The sequence below is a fragment of the Pan troglodytes genome, chromosome 12 (genome assembly GCF_028858775.2).
Source record: "Pan troglodytes isolate AG18354 chromosome 12, NHGRI_mPanTro3-v2.0_pri, whole genome shotgun sequence".
NCBI classification, from domain to species: domain Eukaryota; kingdom Metazoa; phylum Chordata; class Mammalia; order Primates; family Hominidae; genus Pan; species Pan troglodytes.
In genome coordinates, this window is record NC_072410.2 from 15,851,147 (window position 1) to 15,871,867 (window position 20,721).

At 41.8% G+C, this 20,721-nt stretch overlaps 1 protein-coding gene across 12 annotated transcripts in view; it reads left to right on the plus strand.

The window, feature by feature from the left end:
* The window catches only part of LOC459477 (LIM and senescent cell antigen-like-containing domain protein 1), a 155,165-nt gene that overhangs the window by 74,164 nt on the left and 60,280 nt on the right, over window positions 1-20,721 (plus strand). Inside the window, exon 1 of one of the 12 annotated variants that reach the window (XM_054678728.2) lies at window positions 6,141-15,583. The exons of 9 other annotated variants lie outside the window; for them this stretch is intronic. In XM_054678728.2, the coding sequence (XP_054534703.1) occupies window positions 15,477-15,583 (107 nt within the window). In that variant the 5' untranslated portion in view covers window positions 6,141-15,476. Of the gene's footprint in view, window positions 1-6,140; window positions 15,584-20,721 lie in introns of those variants that run through there. 2 more of the 12 variants (XM_024354509.3, XM_024354508.3) reach the window with 2 other exon arrangements.

Sequence of the window (20,721 nt, forward strand, 5' to 3'; positions counted from 1 at the left end):
GGAGTAGAGCTCTGTAGTCTCCTAAAGGGGATGGAGTGGCTCTGGATGTGTATGTAAAGAAAGGACATGACCATCTGAAAGGCCCGGTGAGCATGGAAGCAGCAGTTGTATGGGCAGTCACAGAGGTGAAGCTGGCAACCAGGCCTGGGGGCCAGGCAGCGTGGCCCTCGGGCCCAAGTACCAGGTTCCTGCTGCCAGCTCTGCCCCCAATTTGGGGGAGGTGAATCTGGCTGTTGTAGTCACTGAGTATTCGGACTGTATAACTATTTTTATGAATTCAGGCACACCAGACAACCTTCTAATTATAACTTAGGTTTTCATTTGACCTGTGTCTAGGAGAGAACACATTACTTATGAAAGCTAGATATTTTAGTTTGCAAGTTGGAGTTGTGGTTTTGCACGTCAGTTCTAAAAGTTGGTGAATGAGGATGCTTGAGTGGCAGATCTACCTTAGGTGTGCTGACAACATTCCTTGCTCAGCTTCAGAAGCTGAAGGTCAGACTTTACATTTTTAAAAATTCACCAAGGTGGGATTCTTCACCAAGGTGAAGCCAGCTGGATTCACCAGCAAACTCTGTCACTGAACCGAGGACTTTTTTTGGAAGGGGGGCGGATTTCAGTATATGTGCATGTGTGTATACGTTAGTAAGAAAAAATCACAATTTGTAAGGTACTTTTACAATTTTATTAGCACTATCATGTTTGTATGAAGCTTCTGAACTGAATTCAACCATTCAAGAAGCATTTCTTAGGTACCTACTGTTGCCAGGCTTGAAGAGCTCACATTTCAGTGAGGAAGAGCAACCAGCGTATAAACAACACACAATACAGCAAGTGCAACAAAATAGATTTGTCTAAAGTTAAGTAGGATCCCAGAGGAGAAAACAGCTTCCACTGCCTCCCTGGGGGAGCTCTGGAAGGCTCCACCAAATGGGAATATTGTGGGAGTCCTATGTGAGGAGAGAGGCTGGAGGTTCATCCACATAGAGAAATGGTAGATCCTGGAAACACAAGAGTGTGCTGAGTCTAGGGAAGTGGTTGGGAAATTAAAATATAGCACAATTAGTTGTTAGAAGGGGAAAAGTGATTGGAATGAGGCCACACAGGTGAGTATGCAGTAAAGGGTATGTCTCATGTACCATGCTGCTGTGGTCTGAATGTGTCTCCCCAAAATTCATATGTTGAACTTCTAACCCCAAAGTGAGGGTATTAGGAGGTGGAGCCTTTGGAGAGATGATTAGGTCACGAGAACAGAGCTTTCATGAATGAGATTAGTGCCCTTATAAAATAGGCCCAAGGGAGCCTGCTTGCCCCTTCCTGCATGTGAGGACACAGTGAGAGGGTGCCATCTGTGAGCATGGAGAGCTTAGCTTGGACAGCCAGCTGATGAGGGACACATCGAATCAAGATACATGACATGGTGAGTGCTGCTGCACAATATTGAGCTGTTCCCCCTCCAAATGAAACACAAATAGAACATAATTGAGCACACCAGTTGTCTGGTATCTTCATCACATAAATAGTACATGTGTGCACATATAGAAGTGATTTTTACACAAGGGTGTATTTTTGTGCATCTAGTAGAATTCACTATGGTTTCAGTTTTAGGTATTTCTCTCTAACCTGGATATAACCAGAAAAGAGGTATTGATCTCTCTAATAAATTTGCCTATTAAAAGTACTAAGTTTTACAAGTGAAATTATTAATACCATGGGCGGAGTTCCATTTTACTGTATTCTTTTTGCTTATTTACTTCTGGGTCTTAAAGTCAATTCACAGGTCCTCATTTACCTATTAAGTTAATTGTGCCTGAAACCCAGTCTTTCCCATCTGTTTTTACTAGTCTTATAGTTTATATCCCTTAACTTTTCTCATCTTCCTTTGAGTGGGCTCCTAGCATAATGTTTTATGTCTTCTGTTTTATTAGGCATTATTTGGAAATGGATATGATTTTAATATTGGTTATGTATCAAGTAGGGGCTCCTTGGGCTTTCACTGTGGGTAACATTCATGTGATATTGGTCTCAGAGTTAATGCCCCTTTCTTTTGTCCTCTGAAAATTGTGTGCCTGTAACATCTTCAGGAGCCACATGGTGGCAGGCGCAGTGCTTTGAAACTTTGTGGACTTACATACTCAGAGTGTTTGCTTTGCATCTTCATCTTTCCTTCTTTTAAAAATAATGAAGATATTGAAATTAATAAAAGGAACCTCCAAATATCTACCACCCACCTCAAGAAATAACACCTTACAGAGTTGAGGTCTCTTGGTTCAGTTTCCTCTTCCAATCACATTCCCTCCTCCTGTTTTCCTCCACGAAGAAACCCTTTCCTTAATGGAGTTTGGCTCACTTTTGTGCATATCTTTATACTTTCATTACACATTTATGTATTCTTAACATTGCATGGGATTCCTTCTTTCATTTAGATTTTACTTGGTATATACTGTTTGTGTTACTGTGCAAGTTGCCTTTTTCACTCACTTTTTTTTTTTTTTTTTTTTTTTTTGAGACGGTGTCTCGCTCTGTCACTCAGGCTGGAGTGCAATGGCGTGATCTCGGCTCACTGAAACCTCCGCCTCCCGGGTTCAAGCTATTCTCCTGCCTCAGCCTCCCGAGTAGCTGGGACTATAGGCGCCCACCACCACACCCAGCTAATTTTTATATTTTTAATAGAGACGAGGTTTCACCATGTTGGCCATGATGGTCTTGATCTCTTGACCTCATGATCTGCCCTCCTCGGCCTCCCAAAGTGCTGGAATTACAGGCGTGAGCCACCGCGCCCGGCCCACTCACATTTTTAAAACATTTATTTGTGTAGATGTGTGCTTCAGTGAATTTTCTTTTACAGCTATACAGCATTTCATTGAAGCCATCACTATTTTAGAAATCTGTTTTCTTGATCTTGAGAGAAGCAGGGTAGTAGAGTGATCATAGATGGGGCCCCTGATGCCCATTCCAGTCCCCATTCTGTCACTCACCAGTTGGGAGCCCAGTTTCTACTTCCGAGAAATAGGGATACCGCTCATTTCACAGGGTGTTAGGGGGATCAAATGAAATAGTATGTGAAGCATTAACACCATGGTTATTACCATCATTACTGCCACTAGAACGAGATGACAGTAATGCAGACTCAGGGCAGGACTAATTTTGTGCTATATTTTAACTTGCAGTTGGACAGAGGGCACTCTGAAAGAAGTAGGGACAATAGCTTGGAGACAGCTGAGGTGGCGTCTTTCTGAAGACTTCTGTTTTCTCTAACATAGGTGGGGTTATCTCCCAAGAGTAATAGAAAAAGTGGGTGGGATCGGTGATTCGAGAGTACTGAGGGTTTGAAGTGTTCTCATTTGGGGCATGATCTGGCTAAATACATGCAAAATAATTTCCTGTGTTGGTGTGTGTGCTAATCTTGTTTGATTTTTTTCTTAGCAACCTGTTTACCTGGCAAAGCATAAAGGCTTCTCCTCTGGAGTCTTCTCTTCCCTCCCCCATGGCAGGTGTTGCTGCCTGGAGCTGCTTCCACAACTGGTTGTCTCCAGGATTGCACCCCTCCCCACCCGGAATTCTAACCTTGTGTGGCTTATCACCTGTCACATAAACCCATCAGCCTGGCTCTCACTCTTCAAAAGCTGACTCTAAACCGCCCGGCTCCCCGCAGTCATTGCTCCTACTGTTTCCAGAGTGAGGTGCCCACTGTTCCCTGGCTCACTTCTCCACCTTCCCGTGCCTTTGCATTCTCCTCTCCATCTAGAATATTCTCTCCTCCCTTTTCCTGGTGCCATTCTTTCACAATGTAACATATCCCTTAATGTATTTCATATGATCTTGGGCAATCTATTTAACATCCTCAGATATGATACTTCAGATCTCTCGTTAGAGGAAGCACCCAGAAAACCCAGGAGTCCTGACCTGATGCCTTCTGCTGTGCTGTCGGTGCATCACACTGCACACATATACAGCAGTGTATGACCTTCTGGCTTTAAGGAAGTTATGCTTGTTTTCATCCCCACGGTTGAAGTTTTTTTTTAACTTAAAAATATTTTATTGGCCAGGCGCGGTGGCTAATGCCTGTAATCCCAGCACTTTGGGAGGCCGAGGTGGGCGGATCACGAGGTCAGGAGGTCAAGACTATCCTGGCTAACATGGTGAAACCCTGTCTCTACTAAAAATACAAAAAAATTTGCCAGGTGTGGTGGCAGGCGCCTGTAGTCCCAGCTACTTGGGAGGCTGAGGCAGGAGAATGGCGTGAACCTGGGAGGTGGAGCTTGCAGTGAGCCCAGATCGTGCCACTGCACTCCAGACTGGGCGACAAAGTGAGACTCTGTTACAAAAAATATATGTGCGTGTGTGTGTGTGTGTGTGTGTGTGTGTGTGTGTGTGTATTATTATAAAACTATTCTTTTTTATTTTCTAAAAATAGAGATGGGGTCTCACTATGTTGGTCAGGGTGGTCTCAACTCCTGGCCTCAAGCAGTTCTTCTGCCTTGGCCTCCCAAAGTGCTGGAATTACAGGTGTGAGCCACTGCACCTAGCCTGAAAATTTTCATTCTAATATAAAAATAGAAGAAACAATCCTCTTATACTCATCACCCACACTTCTTGCCATATTTGCTTCACATATTCTTTTTTGTTTTCTTTTCTTTCTTAATTATTTAAAAGCAAATCCCAGACATCAGGTCATTTCATCCCAAAATACCTCAGGGCTGGTCCCTGAGGAGATGGACATTTTCTTTTATAAGCTGGTCTCTGAGAAGATGGACATGCTATTACCATATCTAACAAACGAGTGATAATTCTTTATCACCATCCAGTACCCCACCCATAATCAAATGTCCTCACTTGTCCCAAGAGTAGCATTTTACATTTGTTTTATTTAAACCAAGATCTAAACAAAGGCCATAGTTTAATAATACATTTGATTGATAAGTCTGTTAAGTCTCTCTTAATCTGCAGGAAAACCCCTTCTCTGTTTTTCCTCCAGTCATTGACAGAGATACCAGCTCTGTTGTCATGTAGAATTAAAGTTTTGAATTTTTAAAATAAACCTTATTTTGGAATAATTTTAGATTTATAGAAAAGTTGCAGAGGTCAGGAGCTCAGATAATCCTCACATAGTCCTCACATAGCTTCCCCTCTTGTCAGCACCTTCCATTATCTTCATCATGTCTTTTTTCTATGCCATCAATCAGTCGAGGATACCACATTGTGTTTAGCCATGGTTGAATTTTTAAATGATTTCTGATTATAAGTTCTCATCTACTGCTGAGAAAAATAACCATTTTCTGACTAGCAGGCAGTACACCGTTATGGTTTAAAACCAGGCTGAGGCCAGGTTTCAGTTTTTCACTCAATTACTTAATAACTGTATAGTAAGTTACACTTTCTATGTCTGTCTCATCACCTTTGAAATGGGAATAATAATAGTACTGTTTCATTGGATTATTGTAAAAACTAAATTTGGTAAGTGTATGCAAAGTGCTTATCACAGTTCTGGGTGCATAAGAAGCACTCAATACATCTAGCTCTTGACCAAGGTGCTATTTCCTAAATTATATTGAGCCCCGGGGAAGGAATAATCAGAGCCTTTATTTCTTCCCCAAGGCTCTGATTTAAAAAATAACCTATCAATGTTTTTTTTTTCACTTTCCTTAGAAATAGTGCACTTGCTTTGGTTCTATATAGTGGTCTCATTACATTTTGAGGTATTTCACTTCTATTTTGGGAATTTTTGTTCAGTAGAACATAGTTCCCTAGTGTGTTGTGATCAATCAAAAATATTGGCCCTAGGCTGGGTGCAGTAGCTCACGCCTGTAATCCCAGCTCTGTGGGAGGCCGGGGCGTGGGGATCGCTTGAGCTCAGGAGTTCGAGACCAGCCTGGGCAACGTGGCAAAACCCTGTCTCTACAAAAATACAGAAATTAGCTGGGCGTGGTGGCGTGAGCCTGTAGTCTCAGCTACTAGGAGGCTGAGGTGGGAGGATTGCTTGAGCCAGGGAGGCAGAAGTTGCTGTGAACCATGATCTAAAATATATATATATACACATATATATATAAAATATGTACACACATATATAAAATATACACACATATAAAAAATATATATACATATATAAAATATATACATATATAATATATACACACACATATATACACACACACACACACACACACACACATATATACATATATATATGCCCTAAGAGTGAGTTTTTTCTCTTGGCAGGGGTTCTTGAGATCAGGATTGGAGGATTAAAACTTCAGGCCTTTCTTTTATTAGTCTCACAGAGTGACTGGTTTGATTTGTGTTTTAGAATTAGAATCACCTTCTTTACCAGACTTCCTTTGCATGAAGCAGTAAGAGCAAGTGGCTGCTTGACCGGCTTGAGCTCTAAAGTGTGTTTGTGGTATGAAGTGTTCTCAGAGGAACCGAAATCGGTGTGGTCACACATCATCATTGCCTCTTCATACACCCACGCCCTCCTGAAGTTTGCTGTTTGTATTGCTTCCAGTGCGTGTTGCTGTTCCACAGTACCCTTGGTTTCAGCGTAGTTGCTATGATGAAGAAAACCTGTTAGAATCTGCCTTTTTTTTTTTTCCCAGAACTGTTGGAAACATTGAATAATTCCATGTACTCTAAAAGGAAATAAAGTCTTTTGGGTAATTTGGACCCAAAGACTCCTAAGGAATCTAGGAATTCAGTTACATAGAAGGTCACTTCTTTCACTAGCTTTTGCCTCCAAACCTGCAGGAGAAAACCAGCTGAAAAGGAATACTCATATGAGTGGGGACTGCACCTGAGCACCTCACGAGGCTCCTTTCAGAACCCTCAAACCGACCATTCACAATATTCACGTGGACTAGGTCTGGGTCATTTGGAGGGAGAGAAGGTGTGGGCTGGCTGAGGTGTCTGGGTGGTTTCTAGTCAGTGTTTACACTCCGGGGCTTGCGCTGCGGCTCCTGCGCCTGTCATGCACCCAATTTCCCAGAAGCTTCCGGGGTTAGGTTGTCAGTGTTGAGAGGCAGTGCTAGTTCAGACTTGACCTTGTGATGGTCTGTGGGGCAGAATGTTTTAGGCCCTGGGACAGTGCAGTTTAATGACTGAAACAGGAATGTTTGAGTCAAATCAACTTGGGTTGGATCCACACACTCTTATTGGTTGTATTGTTTGGTCAAGTCGTTTAACTGCTTTAAGACTCAGTTTCCCCATCTGTAAATGGGTATAATCACAATACATGCCTCATAGGGTTGAGATGGAGGTTAATAACACATAATGTGCTGGGTAGGTACTCCAACGTCAGTTGTTAGTAATAATTATATTACATAAATAGTTGAGAGACTGAGCTTTACAATACAAGCAAACATTTTTATGTCCTAGCTTTTTTCTTTTGTGAACTCGTAAAAGTCTTTATTATTAGAGTCAAAGTAGGTTTAAAACGCTTACGTTTCTGTGGACAAGATTAAGGCAACATGAAGTACATCTGGCTCATGCTGTAGTTCACCAGGTCTGTTTGTTGCTCTGTCCACAAAAGAATGTGGGGAGAAACGTTAGCAGTGTGGGTGCTTCCTGCCTCCCTCCCTGGCCCTCTGTGTCCAGTCTGCCCTTTTGCCCTCCCTTCCTACACATCTCTGTGTCCACTCTCCTTGCTGTTCTCTCTGTCACCACCCTGGCTAGCTCAAGCTGCTGTCTGTTCCATGGACTGCCATGTGGCTCTGCACAGCTCTGCTGGTCCTTACCCTGGGGCCTTTGCTGCCTCAGAGAGAGGGGTCCTCAGCAAACAGGTGGGATCTTGTCAGTACCCTGCTTAAGACACGGGCGGCCCTTGGCTCTCAGGGTGAAGAACACCAGGTCCTTCGAAACATGCCACCACCCATGTCTCTTGTCTCATTTCACCTCCCAGCCCTCCCCTCAGCCACAGTGTCAGGCCCTCTTGCTTTTGAGCCTGGTTTCTTGGATCAGATCCAGTGTTTCTGTCTCAGGAAGCTTGCCCCTGCTGTCCTGCTCCCCTCCCTGCTGTCGGCATCCACTCTGCACCCTACTTTCTACTACTTGACATGTTTTAAATTGTGATTATGTGGTTGATACCAGTGTCCCCTACTCGACTGCAGGCTCCACGAGGCCACTGAGTCTCTGCTGCTAAGAGCAGACCCCAGCCTAGGTTAGACGCTCACTAAAGGTGTGTGAGGTGCACAGCTGGGTTGGGGGCACACCAGGCACCCTTCTGTGTTGTTTCTTATACTTGGCTGATGACAGACTCTCCGCATGTGACTTTTGCTTTTTTCTCATCCACTTTAAACCTGTGTTCCCGGTTTGGAAGGCCCATGCCTCTGCCAGTCTCATCCCCTTGACAGGTCCTCACCATGCTCAGGCGTCTCCTCCATGTGAACTGCCCTGAACTTGCTCTCTCACCACCCAGACCCTGCCTAGGCTTCCAGTCTCTGCCAACCAGAGATGTCCTGGTAGACACTCTTCCAGATGCTGGGGAGGGTGTGGACACATACAATGTATGTACATATGTGGTCTTTTCATGTGAAATAGAATCTCTTAGCTTGTATCCTATGGTCTTTTTTTCATTCAGTGGTAGATCATGAACACACATTTTTATGCCAAATACATGTTTACATTATCATTTTCAGTTGCCATCAGTCACTCTGGCATAGTAACACTACATAGGAAATAAAAGTTTTTGAAAAACTTTTGTCTTTAGGGCTAGATACCCTTAAATTTCTAAATTAGATTTGTGTCATTGAATTGAACTTTTATATCGGAGTTAGGAAAAAATAATAAATAAAGGGATAATACAGATATCAGAAACGTGGCCACACAGCTTGTTATGTGTGTTGTTGCCTTTAAGGTTAGACTTCACACAAAACCTGGGGAGTATTTTGATAACCTGGTAAAAACAATTTTGAAGTGAAAGTTGATGTGTTGACAATATTGGCTATAGTCATGAACCTACACTGGGGTGGGGCAGGAATTGTGGTTTATTTTTTAAGACACACCCCTTGAATTCCAGGGCAGGGAGAAGAACCGTTTTTGTTCTTTCTGGTCTTCAGAATGTCGGAACTGTTAGCTTGCAAGTAACTGTTACATTTCTCCTCTCACACAGAAGTATTTAACCTATTGGATTTTTTTGTAATGACGGTTTAGTTTAGAAATATGCTGAGCAGATATAGATACACTAGAATCTATAGCGTATAGTTGTATGTATAGTTGGTGGTCAGGCAGAACAGATAGAAACAATATCTAAAAAGTGATTTCAATACATATATATGTATCTAGTTTTAAGTCAAATTGTGGGAAAATCTGGATTTGTGGAAAGCTCTCATTTGTGAAGAGTACCACTAGAATTCCTTTTAAAAATAAGTTCATTTAGGGAAAGAAAAATTATTCTATGTGCTAAAGTTTTAGCTTTATATGTAGTTTTCCAGAAGCAAGTTTACTACATTGAGTGAGATACCCTCTATTTTGCCCTCAGGGAGGAAAAGTGCAGTCCTGCTGCAAGCTTCTGTCTGTGTTCCTTCCCTGAAAGGTCAGCGCTCTGTTGAGGAGGACCCTCTGTTCTCTTTGGGTGGGGTGGGGGGTATGGTGGGGCCAGGGTGATCAGCATGCCTTTTTGTGGTCCTTATCTACTCTAGAGCTCTTATCCTCAAGCAGCTTTGTGACCAAAGAAAAGGTGTTCATGGAGAAGGATCTGGGGAGCCCAGAGGCTGTTCAGGGTTCTCCTCCACACCCCAAAGGCCTGGCACACTGATGCCTTTGGGAAATTGCTGAATGTGCAGAGCCTGCCCATGTGTACCTGCTTTATTCAGGAATGAGATTTCTGACTATATGAAGAAGGAGAAAAGTGTGTTTAGTCAGGGAGTCATGTTGCACAGGTCCTGTCTGAAAACCAAGTAATGTTAGCCTGCAGAGAAGACCATGGAGGTCACCTAATTCAGCCACTTCTGATCCAAGTGGAACAATGGAGGACTGTGATAGTTAAATGACTTCCTGTGTACTTATAAGGTAGTCACAGCAAGGGAGTTTCCAAACGTGGAACTGTCAGCTAAATGTCTACTGGTCACCTCTTGTATCCTTCCACTAACCTACCTTGTACTCTCCCTTGGCCCCTTGAAAACGTGGGATTGGATAGGTTACTTAGAATTTCATTCTAAATTATTTGGAAATATACCTGGAAAATTTGCATATTGTATCAGTGGCTTTTGAGAACATTTGTTAATGGTCTAAATTGAAGACTGTCGATGGCCCCATGTTGCTGGTTGTGGAAGAGGCTGCTGTATGAGAATGACACAGGCAAGTTTGCATGGGCTTTTTTTTTTTTTTTTTTTTTTTGGATATAGGGGTCTTACTCTGTCACCCAGGCTGGAGTGCAGTGGTGTGACCATAGCTCACTGCAGCCTCGACCTTCCAGGCTCAAGTGATCATGATCCCCCCATCTCAGTCTCCCTCGTAGTTGGGACTACAGGCACTCGCCACCACGCCCAGCTAATTTTGTATTACTTGCAAAGATAAGGTCTCACTGTGTTGCCCAGGCTGGTCTCAAACTCCTGGGCTCAAGCTGTCTGTTCACCTCGGCCTCCCACATTGCTGGGATCCCAGGCGTGAGCCACCACACTGGCCTCACATGAGCTTTAATGACAGCTCAGCCTGTCCACTCAGATGTGTCAGAGGTCCAGGAAGCCTGATTAAGGAGAAAGTTCAGAGGGGCTTGTAGACAGTTGCAATATTATCTGCTTGTGAGTGGGACCATATTTTCATGATTTTTTTTTTCCACACAGTGAACAGTTTTTGTGGACAGTTGCTTCTGCCTTCTCATACTCTCTGCTCCAGTTAGCTTGACCTTGAGCCTACTCGCAATGGTACATCGTTGAACCCTTTTCTGCAGCAGATATATAGCCCTGTTCTTCCTTCAGATTTATAGCCTAGAGCACTCTTGAGAGGCCTCACTTAGGAAGACAGCTTGGCTGGCAAATAAATGTTTGCCAGATGAATGTGTGTTGGACATAGTATGGAGGGATATTCTTGCTTTATTAGATAAAATTTGATTTTCCCTGTAAATGATTATTTATGAGATAAAACATAAACTAAAAATGATTCATTTCCATCAAGTGCAAAGTTAGCTGCAAAACATAACATTCTTCTTTTATGTCACACAGGGAAATTAATGGCCTGGAAATGTACAGCTGCTCAACCAGTTTACGAGCCATTAGTACCTAGTGTACTGGCAGTGAGCCCCAGTTGGCCACGGAAACCAGCTTGCAGCTTTCTTAACTCTGTATAGGAGAAATAATTGATGATTCAGTAACATTAATGATCATATTTACAGCTTGATGTTTAATTAGGTTTCTTCACCCTCTTATATCTGAAGGGGTTAATTGCAACAGGATGCTAAAAGCTGGACTATGACAAGTTTAGGCAAAAATCCAGGCTAATTTTTTATTCTTATCACAAATGGAAAATGTTTATACTTGTGGAAGGTACTGTTCAACTCCACAAATATGAAAGCTTCAGAGTTTTAGTCTCACCAAGAAAGTAAATTTTTCCAAAACTGTAGAACAAGTGTGTCTTTTAAAATCTCATTTAGGTAACATTGAGTGTTACATGCAGAAATGAAAAAGCTTCAAAACTCTGGAGATTTCTTCTCAAACATGACATTGTAAAATGATTAGGCTCTCAAAATTAATTGGTTGAACAACTAAAACATAAAGCTTGTTTAACAAACGTGACTGTCTTCCATGTCCCTGGCCCTATAGATGCAGCGGTAAGTGGGATATGGGGTTTAGAAAGGTTTCTCGGAAGAGATGATCCTTGTAGTGAGTCTTAGTGGGATGATCAGGAGCTAGTCCTGCCAGTGATCCTTCTTCCAGTCTTACCAAGCCATATGTGCAAAGGCTAGAAAGTGAGAGGAAGCACAGTCTGTCTGGGAAACTCCTGGAGTCCAGTCCTCTCAGCTGGGATGGGGGTGTGAGATCTGCTGGAGTCAAAGTACAGATTCAAGGAGAACCCAACAGTTTGGAAAAAAGGACAGAAAGTTGTAATTAGGGCCAGACCAATTGTTAAGGCAAATGTCTTATTCCCAGTTTTTGTGAACTGTTGTTCCTTGAGAACCACTGGGCATGTGGGGGAAAGCCCCAGGAGTTTTATGAGGTAGTAAGTTCCCCATCACTGCAAGTGTCCATGAAGAGACAAACTCCCAGGTCATAGATATTGTATAGGGATGAGGCCATGGGGAAAATGACGGTGGGGAATTCTGCATTGAATGAGAGTCTGGACTGACCTTCAAAGATTTTTTTAGAGTGCTAAAATGAAAAATATCTCTATTTGGAAACCCGCAGAAAATGCATTTATACAGGCCTCCCTCTGTACTGTCAAAATCATGCTAAGACAGTTATTTGAAATTTGAAACCCTTTTAAATAGGGCCTGATCTGAGAATTCAGGCATAATTAATAATTCCATTTCCATGGGAAAGTACATTTGAAAGGAAAAATAGATGGGGACTCCTCCCTGTCTTTGTCACGGCCCTGCTGTGTGTCCTGGGTGTTTGCCCATCTGACCCCCTTCCCTGTGCTGATGTGCTGCTGTCTGAAGGGTGCTGGGGAGGGAAAGCAGTCCTCTCTCTCTCTCTCTATCTTCAGTGAAAAGATCCTGGTTAGGCGGGGCACGGTGGCTCACGCCTGTAATCCCAGCCCGTTGGGAGGCTGAGGCGGGCAGTTCACAAGGTCAGGAGATCAAGACCATCTTGGCCAACATGGTGAAACCCCATCTCTACTAAAATACAAAAAATTAGCCAGGCGTGGTTGCGCGTGCCTATAATCCCAGCTACTTGGGAGGCTGAGGCAGGGGAATCGCTTGAACTCGGGAGGTGGAGGTTGCAGGGAGGCAGAGGTTGCAGTGAGCTGAGATCGTGCCACTGCACTCCAGCCTGGCGACAGAGCAAGACTCCGTCTCAAAAAAAAAAAAAAAAAAAGAAAAAAGATCCTGGTTAAAAAGACCTTCCCCAAAGGCCCAGAATTTAATTTTACTCAGCTGTGGCAGTTTCATCAGAACATAAGCATTGATTTGCTGAAGTTCCTGTTTGTCAGTACAGCCTTTTTAAAAGTCAGAGGGCAAGAATTGTTTCAGCTCATTTGTTTTATGGCTTGGTAACTGTCCCTGTTACTGCTCTCCCCCGCCCCGTCTAACCCCCTGCACATCCTTTTAACACTAGTCTCATCAAATGCAGGATTCATCCTACACAGTTAGGTGTTTCCTGTCTGGTTAACCTTTAGTAGTCACCAAGTTCTTTTCCCTTGTCAGCAAGCTGCATTAATTTTTAAAAACTCTTTTAAAAATAAGCAATTATTTACATTTCCTATGGAGACAGGTCATATTTAATGTTGGGATTTCTGTATTTACAATGAATATACAATTGATTTGTGTTTTATTCATTAGGCGTCTATTCTGTGTTGATGGTGGGGGAAAACAAGGAAGATTAGTGGTTGTTTCTGTTTTTTTTTTTTTAACTTGTCTTGATTTTTAAAAACGAAGGCTGGGCACGGTGGCACACGCCTGTAATCCCAGCAATTTGGGAGGCCGAGGCAGTTGGATCACTTGAGGCTTGGAGTTCGAGACCAGCCTGGCCAACATGGCAAAACCCCATCTCTACTAAAAATTCAAAAATTAGCTGGGCGTGGTGGCGCAAACCTGTAATCCCAGCTACTGGGGAGGCTGAGGCACGAGAATCGCTTGAACCCGGGAGGCGGAGGTTACGGAGCCGAGATTTTGCCACTGCACTCTAGCCTGGGTGACAGAGGGAGACTCTGTCTCAAAAGACAAAACAAAACAAAACAAAAAGACAGAATTGGATACTTCAGGAGTTCTAAATTGAAATGTTTCTATTACTGTAAACTAAATTGTTTGGTATTTAAATCTTCTAAATTCTATTTGTTTCTGAGTGGCAATATATTCAAAGTTCAGAAGGTGTAGAGTGGTGTGTAGTGGAAATGCTTCCTTCTGCTCCTGTCTCCCCAGGTCCCTCAGAAGCAGCCAGTATTACCGGTTTTTGTGTACCCTTCCGGAGACAGATGTAACTGTCAACTGATTTTTTAAAACGTGTTTCATCACTCATTAAATCTAGTATAGTGACAAAAATGGTAAATTTTTTCCCTGCATCTTTAAAAACATATGCTGTGTTTGAATGGCAATTATGAAAAGTCATTTGTTTTTCCTGGGGCCATGGACCTAGCGTAACAAATGGTAGCCCTCAGGGGAACTAGCATCTGTGTCCTAAGTGAAGGAATAAGATGTAGACTTCCCTTTCCTATGGGTTGCCTTAATTTTTGTATATATAGAGCAGATTCTCTCAGAGATGGGAATAACTCTCTAACTCTTAGTGTAAAAATATTATCAGACCCATTTCTCTGTGTTCTTGTCGAGAAGGTTCTAAAAGGAAAAGAGGCTGGTATAAATTGCCCAGAGAAAAAGTCCTAGAACCATTTAGTCAAACTGCTGGCTAAGAGCTTGCTGGGAGGTAGCCTGTGTTTGTGGTGTCGTCCTGTGTTCCCAGTGGGACTGAAGTGGATTGGAGGGCCGTGCTGTGCCTGCTGTTGGGTAGCATCACTTTGAGCTGGATGACGAAGGACTTTCCCCAAACCTGTCCTCTGTTGTCCACATCCCCACACCCAAAACCTTCCTAACATTGTCACTTTCCGAGGTCAAATGTACAGATAAATACAGGGTATATAGGACCCATTCCACCTTAAAGCCAACAGCATTGTGTCAGCCGGGGTGGCCTGTCCTACGAGAGGGTATTATTCACAGCCAGTAATTACAATGAATGAAGGAAGAAACCATCTTCCTTTCAGTTATGAATTCTTCAGTAATATTTAATGAGGGGTGGGTGGACCAAAGACACTTCCTTCCCTTCTGAAGAGGATTTAGAGTGGAGTGGTAAGGGGGAGGAATTGGACTGCTTCCCTTTAGAATTCTGCCCCTCCTCTCCTTTTTAAGGAAAATGTCCCTAAGGAGCTCACTATAACCAGGCGGTTCTTTAAACTGACAACTGCCTGTGAAGTGTTGATGGATTTCCTGGCAAATAAAACAGCAGGACCCTTCTTTAGCGACTACCTTACTGGAGCTTTTTAGCCCAATTTTAGTTCAGAGTGGTCCTGGCAAGGTTTTTAAAGGAATTGGTGTGATTATTCATAACAATTAAATTTTGCTTATTAATAAACAAGTAAGTAACCTGCCTTCTTGGTCACCGACTCCCCCCTCCCCAAGGTGCGAGGCCCAGAGATAAGGCAAGTTGTGCCTTGCTGAGGAGGGTGTGTACCAGTGAGAAACAGGAAGCTGTGCTTCAGCAGCTTGGCCTGCCTGGAGGTTTCTAAGGCTGAGTCAGGTGTGCTGAGGTCCCTCGGCAAGGGACGCTGCTTTCCCCTGGCAGCCACACTGCTGAGCATAAATGCTTTAAAGTGTCAGCAATTGATGTGTGGAGAGAAGTATGACTGCATTACAGCTTAAAGAGCTTTCACATTCAGGTCTCTACAGGAGAAGACGAGATCGCCCCGATAGTTTGAGAGTAAATGGGTTACCAGAGGAAGAGCTAAGGTGAGTGCAAAGTCATGGTTGGCTAAAGGTCAAGACATCTAATTTAGTAAGTGCAGTGGGGATTCATGCCTAAGTGGATGCAGTGTTGGGAAGTACTCATTGAAAAGTAACCTCTTAGTCTGTAATTAAAAACTGAACACAATATCAAGATTGTACTGATTGGAACTGTGCAAAACCAGAATACTTTTGCCCATTTCTTCACAAATCCTTTAAGTTGTTTTACCCCTTCTCCAAACCTACAGTGTTGTTATGTCTTTAAAAATTATATAATCACCAGAAATATTTTAAATTGAAAACAACTGATTTTTCCACTTAGTTTAAAGAGAGTTTTCTTTGGCTGATTGGAACATGTTTTTGTCTGTGTTTTGATGAAGGTGGGTAGTTTGTGGTGGTTTGGGGTTGGGGGAGGGGTGCCATGGAGATTGTTACTGAAATGGTGTAACAAAGGAATGCAGTGGAACTATTGAATGTAGCCTAGGAAGGAAGGACATCAAAAATCTGGAAACCTTTTTAACTAAAAAGGTTAGAGTTCTTGGCTTTCAAAGTGAATTTCCCTAAAACAACACAATTTTATTTTTTTGTTGCAACTACTGAAAATTTCTTAGATTTGAGGTTCTGAAAGCCTCTACAGCGTTAAGCCTATGTGTTAAAATACTGCGTTAACTGAAGGGTTTAGATTTTCCCTGTTCCTGGGATGTTCCTGTTTTACTGATGACAGAAGGCTGCAGTAAAGAGAGACTTCCTTTTTTTAAATTACATTTACTGGTTAGTACTTTAATTTGGAGGTCTTGATTTAAGTGTTTGAATATTCTGATTAGATGGCGGGAAGGTTATCTATACTTTGTGTACTATTGTTCTTTTTCCTACAAACTAACTTCCAGAGTTTATTTTAAATTCTCTATTTAAATGTAACAAGGACAAATTGACAAGCTTCAACTTCTCTATTAAATTTGTATTTGTCACAGACAGCTATACTACAGTAACTGTAATTTGCTAAAGAAACATTTATTTTAAAATTGTTGACTCACCAATTTTTGAAGAGGGTAGCATTAAAGGACTATTATTGACACTAACATTATTAGAACTTATCGCCTACTATGTCAGGTGTCTCTTAGCTACATTTAATGTATTAACTTTGAATTGACTGGATTAAACAATTTAAAAGTCTCAGAGTTTAAATTGTTAAGAAGTTTGCATGTGAGGTTAGTGAAAATATTGAGCTCTATATTGCTAACCAGATAGACAATTGGAAGTGACCTCTGAAACCAACATTTATTGGTAGACTCCAGTCTACAATGGATCCAAGAGTGAAGTTACCAAAAACAGTTTTAATTTCAGATTTCGGGGTTTGGAGGAATTTCCTTTTTTAAAAAAATTAAGTTATATAAAAAAAATTCTAAACCAACCTTTTCTTTATTTTCAGACAATAGCCAAAGTACTCATGAGTAAAATAACGTATATGCCAAGGAAGTAGTTATTTACATAGTTATAATGCTCTTTCAAACAACTAGATTTTTTTTTTTTTTTTTGCTTAGAATTTAATTAAAAGAGGAAGAATAATTCTTAAGTATTGCCTGTTCTAGTTGTTTAAAGAGAAATATTTTGTCACCCATTCTGGTGATGTAGTTATCTGGTCATAGAAGGGACTTGTATTTCTGCCACTTTTGTCTCCTAATGTAGAGAAAATGATCATTTTCCTTATTCAGAAGTATAGGTTAGCCAAGAAAGGTAAACCATTGTCTGTTTATGCCTGGATTTTTTTTTTTTAATCAGCTTAGGTATATTTTTTTTTTACCCTAGTTATACTAAGCCTATTTTCAGGATTAAATGAGGTTTCTGAGCTAATAGGAATCAAAGAGAGTAAGGACTTTGAAGTTAGGTACACCAGAGTTTCAGTACCACTCAGTTGGACAAGTTATATAATTTTTTTAAGTCTTGGTTTATTCTTTTTTAAAAAAAATAAGGATAAAAATAACTACTATTATTGAACATTATTTACTCTCTCACAGAACTCAAACCACCAATTCAGTGAGGCAGGTGGCATTGTTATCTTGCGAATAGTGCCATACAGTTAATTCATTGTTTAATTTTTATTGAATGCCTACTATTTGCAAAGTAAAGATACAGTAAGGAATAAGACACAGGCCTCGCCACAGGAACACCCACCTAGGTTTGGGCATATTAAATATGACCACAGATTTTCTCTCCATGAACAATTATTTGATTTTGAATATATGTGCTATCAAACGTCTTTCATACTGTCTCAAGTATTGCATAAGACCCATTCCAGCTCTCAGTCCTTCTTACTCACGTGTTCATTTCTTATGTTTGGGGACTCTTAACAGAAAAACTTTCAGAGACTAAAATTGGCCATGGCCACTGCCAGAAAACATTTTTTCCTCTTAAAGTTTAAATAAAAGGCTGTGCTCTGAAACACGAGATGCATGTGTTTAAAGAGCACTGTAATACACATGAAAATAGTTCTGGCGTCAAACTTGAAATTGTTCAAAACCGAAGCAGGTAAAAGGTGGCATGACAAACACTGGGCTTCCTAGACTTTTGTTTTAAAGTATTAAATATGACTTGAAACTGACTTTATTCACATACTTTGTACAGTGGAGCATTACCCACTGTGTTTGTGGCTACAGTTAGAGTGAAGTGACACAAGTGACATGCTTGTTCCAGTGGGTCGAAAGCCCCAGACCTTCACAAGCCATTGATCCTTTTTTCCCTGAAGTTTTTGGTGTCCCAAAATAACATCTAAGATATACCCATGTACCTATACTTACTCCTTTAGCTATTCTATCTTTTAAATTATGTTGCATTCAAACATAGTTGTTTTTTGACAATACCTGAATGACAAACACACCTGAGAAATTCCTGCCCTTTAAAAATTCTCAAAGTTACTTTTTCTCTGCCTCAGATAGAAGGGATCTATAAATAACTGATTAGAAACAGTACAAAATTGAAGTTTCTCCTGGTTGGGTTCAAAACAGCTTAATATAGGGGCTGGTGGCTGGATGCAGTGGCTGACGCCTATAATCCCAGTACTTTGGGAGGCCGAGGCAGGCGGATCACTTGAGGTCAGAAGTTCAAGACCAGTCTGGCCAACGTGGTGAAACCCCATCTCTACTAAAAATACAAAGATTAGCTGGACGTGGTGGCAGGCGCCTGTAGTCCCAGCTACTGTGGAGGCTGAGGCAGGAGAATCGCTTGAACCCAGGAGACAGAGGTTGCAGTGAGCCGAGATCGCGCCACTGCACTCTAGCCTGGGTGACCAAGCAAGACTATGTCTCTAAATAAATAAATAAATAACAATATAGGGGCTGGTAGGCCGGGCGTGGTGGCTCACGCCTATAATCCCAGCACTTTGGGAGGCCGAGGCAGGCGGATCACCTGAGCTCAGGAGTTCAAGACCACTCTGGGCAACATGGGGAAACCCAGCCTCTACTAAAATACAAAAAATTAGCCGGGTGTGGTGGCGCACAGCTAGTGAGGATGCTGAGGCACGAGAATTGTTTGAGCCTGGAAGGCAGAGGTTGCAGTGAGCCGAGATCACGCCGTTGCACTGCAGCTTGGGCTACTGAGTGAGACTCTCTCAAACAAACAAACAAAAAATATATATAGGGGCAGGTGAACTTATGGCCCTCAGGCCAAATCTGGCCTGCTGCCTTTTTGTGTATGGCCCATGAGCTTGGGATGGATTTTACATTTTTGAATGGTTGAAAAAATAATAAAAATATTTTTCACAGGTGAAATATATGAAATTCAAATTTCAGTGTCCACAAATGAAGTTTTACTGGAACACAGCCATGCTTATTTGTATGTGTTGCCTGTGGTGGTTTTGTGCTACGCTGGCAAAGTTGAGTTGTGACACATACCAATGTGGCCCACAAAGACAAAAACTATTTACCTTCAGGCCCTTCACAGAAAACCTGGGCTGACCCCTGGTCTAGTGCTGAGATAAGAACTCCTAGAGCTTTCCCTTTTCCCTGTTCCTTCGGCCATGCTTCTGCCCTCCTCTCTCACCTCCCAGTTAGGTTTATCTTGCCTGGATAAAATCAGGGCTACGTCAGCCATTTGAAAAGAATATGAATCCCCCCCCAAAAAAATGCAGTTTGAAATTTGTATCCCTAATAGTTTAGGAGTAAAGTGAAAATGGGAAGTTGCCACACAGCAGCAGTGAGCTCTTCGCTTCTTAGACCTCCTTTCCTCCTTTCCTGCAGCGTTGACCTTGAAGTAGTCCCTTCTCCTGATTCCTGGATGGATCAGGTTAACCAAGAATGGAAGTGCAAAGAAATGTAACCTTTACTTTCTGGTTATAGAATAAACCTTCCAAGCTCATATTTTTATAGATATAGCATATAAAATCGTTTTTAAGTGGTGGGAATGTCCTTGCTTTGGTTTGAGAGTGAAAACTCAGATCATGTGTTCCTGACTAGTACATAACCATTAATTGAACCCCTGTTATAGGCCAGGCACTGCATTAAGTAAGGGCTTTTGTGTGTGTGGGCCCACCATGTCTCATGATCCCGTAAGGGAGAAAGAACTGAAGGCTATAAAGGTGGTCATTGTTATGAAACCAGTTTCTGTCCTTGATTCAAATAAGTTAGTGCTTAGAATTCAGTCAACGTTGGAGTAGCTCAGCCTAGGCTGTGTGTTTCTTGCATACCTCTTTTGCAGTTTGCTGATCACTTTTTGGCCCAACTTTTAACTGAAAAATTATGTTTGTATTTTAGTTTTAGAAATGTAGTCTGTTAGACAATAGGGATAAAATTGCAGTTTTGCCATTATCTTATTATCTGATATTATCTGTTCTTATTATTTGGTGGTTCAGTGAGGGTACATTTAGTCTTCCCAACAATGAGCAAACACATGGGACAATTAATAAGAAATATTTTTCTCTTTGCTATAGGAAAGAGAAAAACCACTTGCTAGTGTTGCTTTTTAAAAGTTCATAGTGCTTTCTCCTATATGTTTGATTGTAACCTACAAGTACTTATATTGTAATAACTGGTTTTACAGACCCCCTCTTCACCCACTCTCACCTCCCTCCCCCATATAATAGAGAGGGGATTCTTCAAGGCAAGAGACTTTACCATATTTCCTGTGCATCTAGCACGTACTGCAGTTCAGAA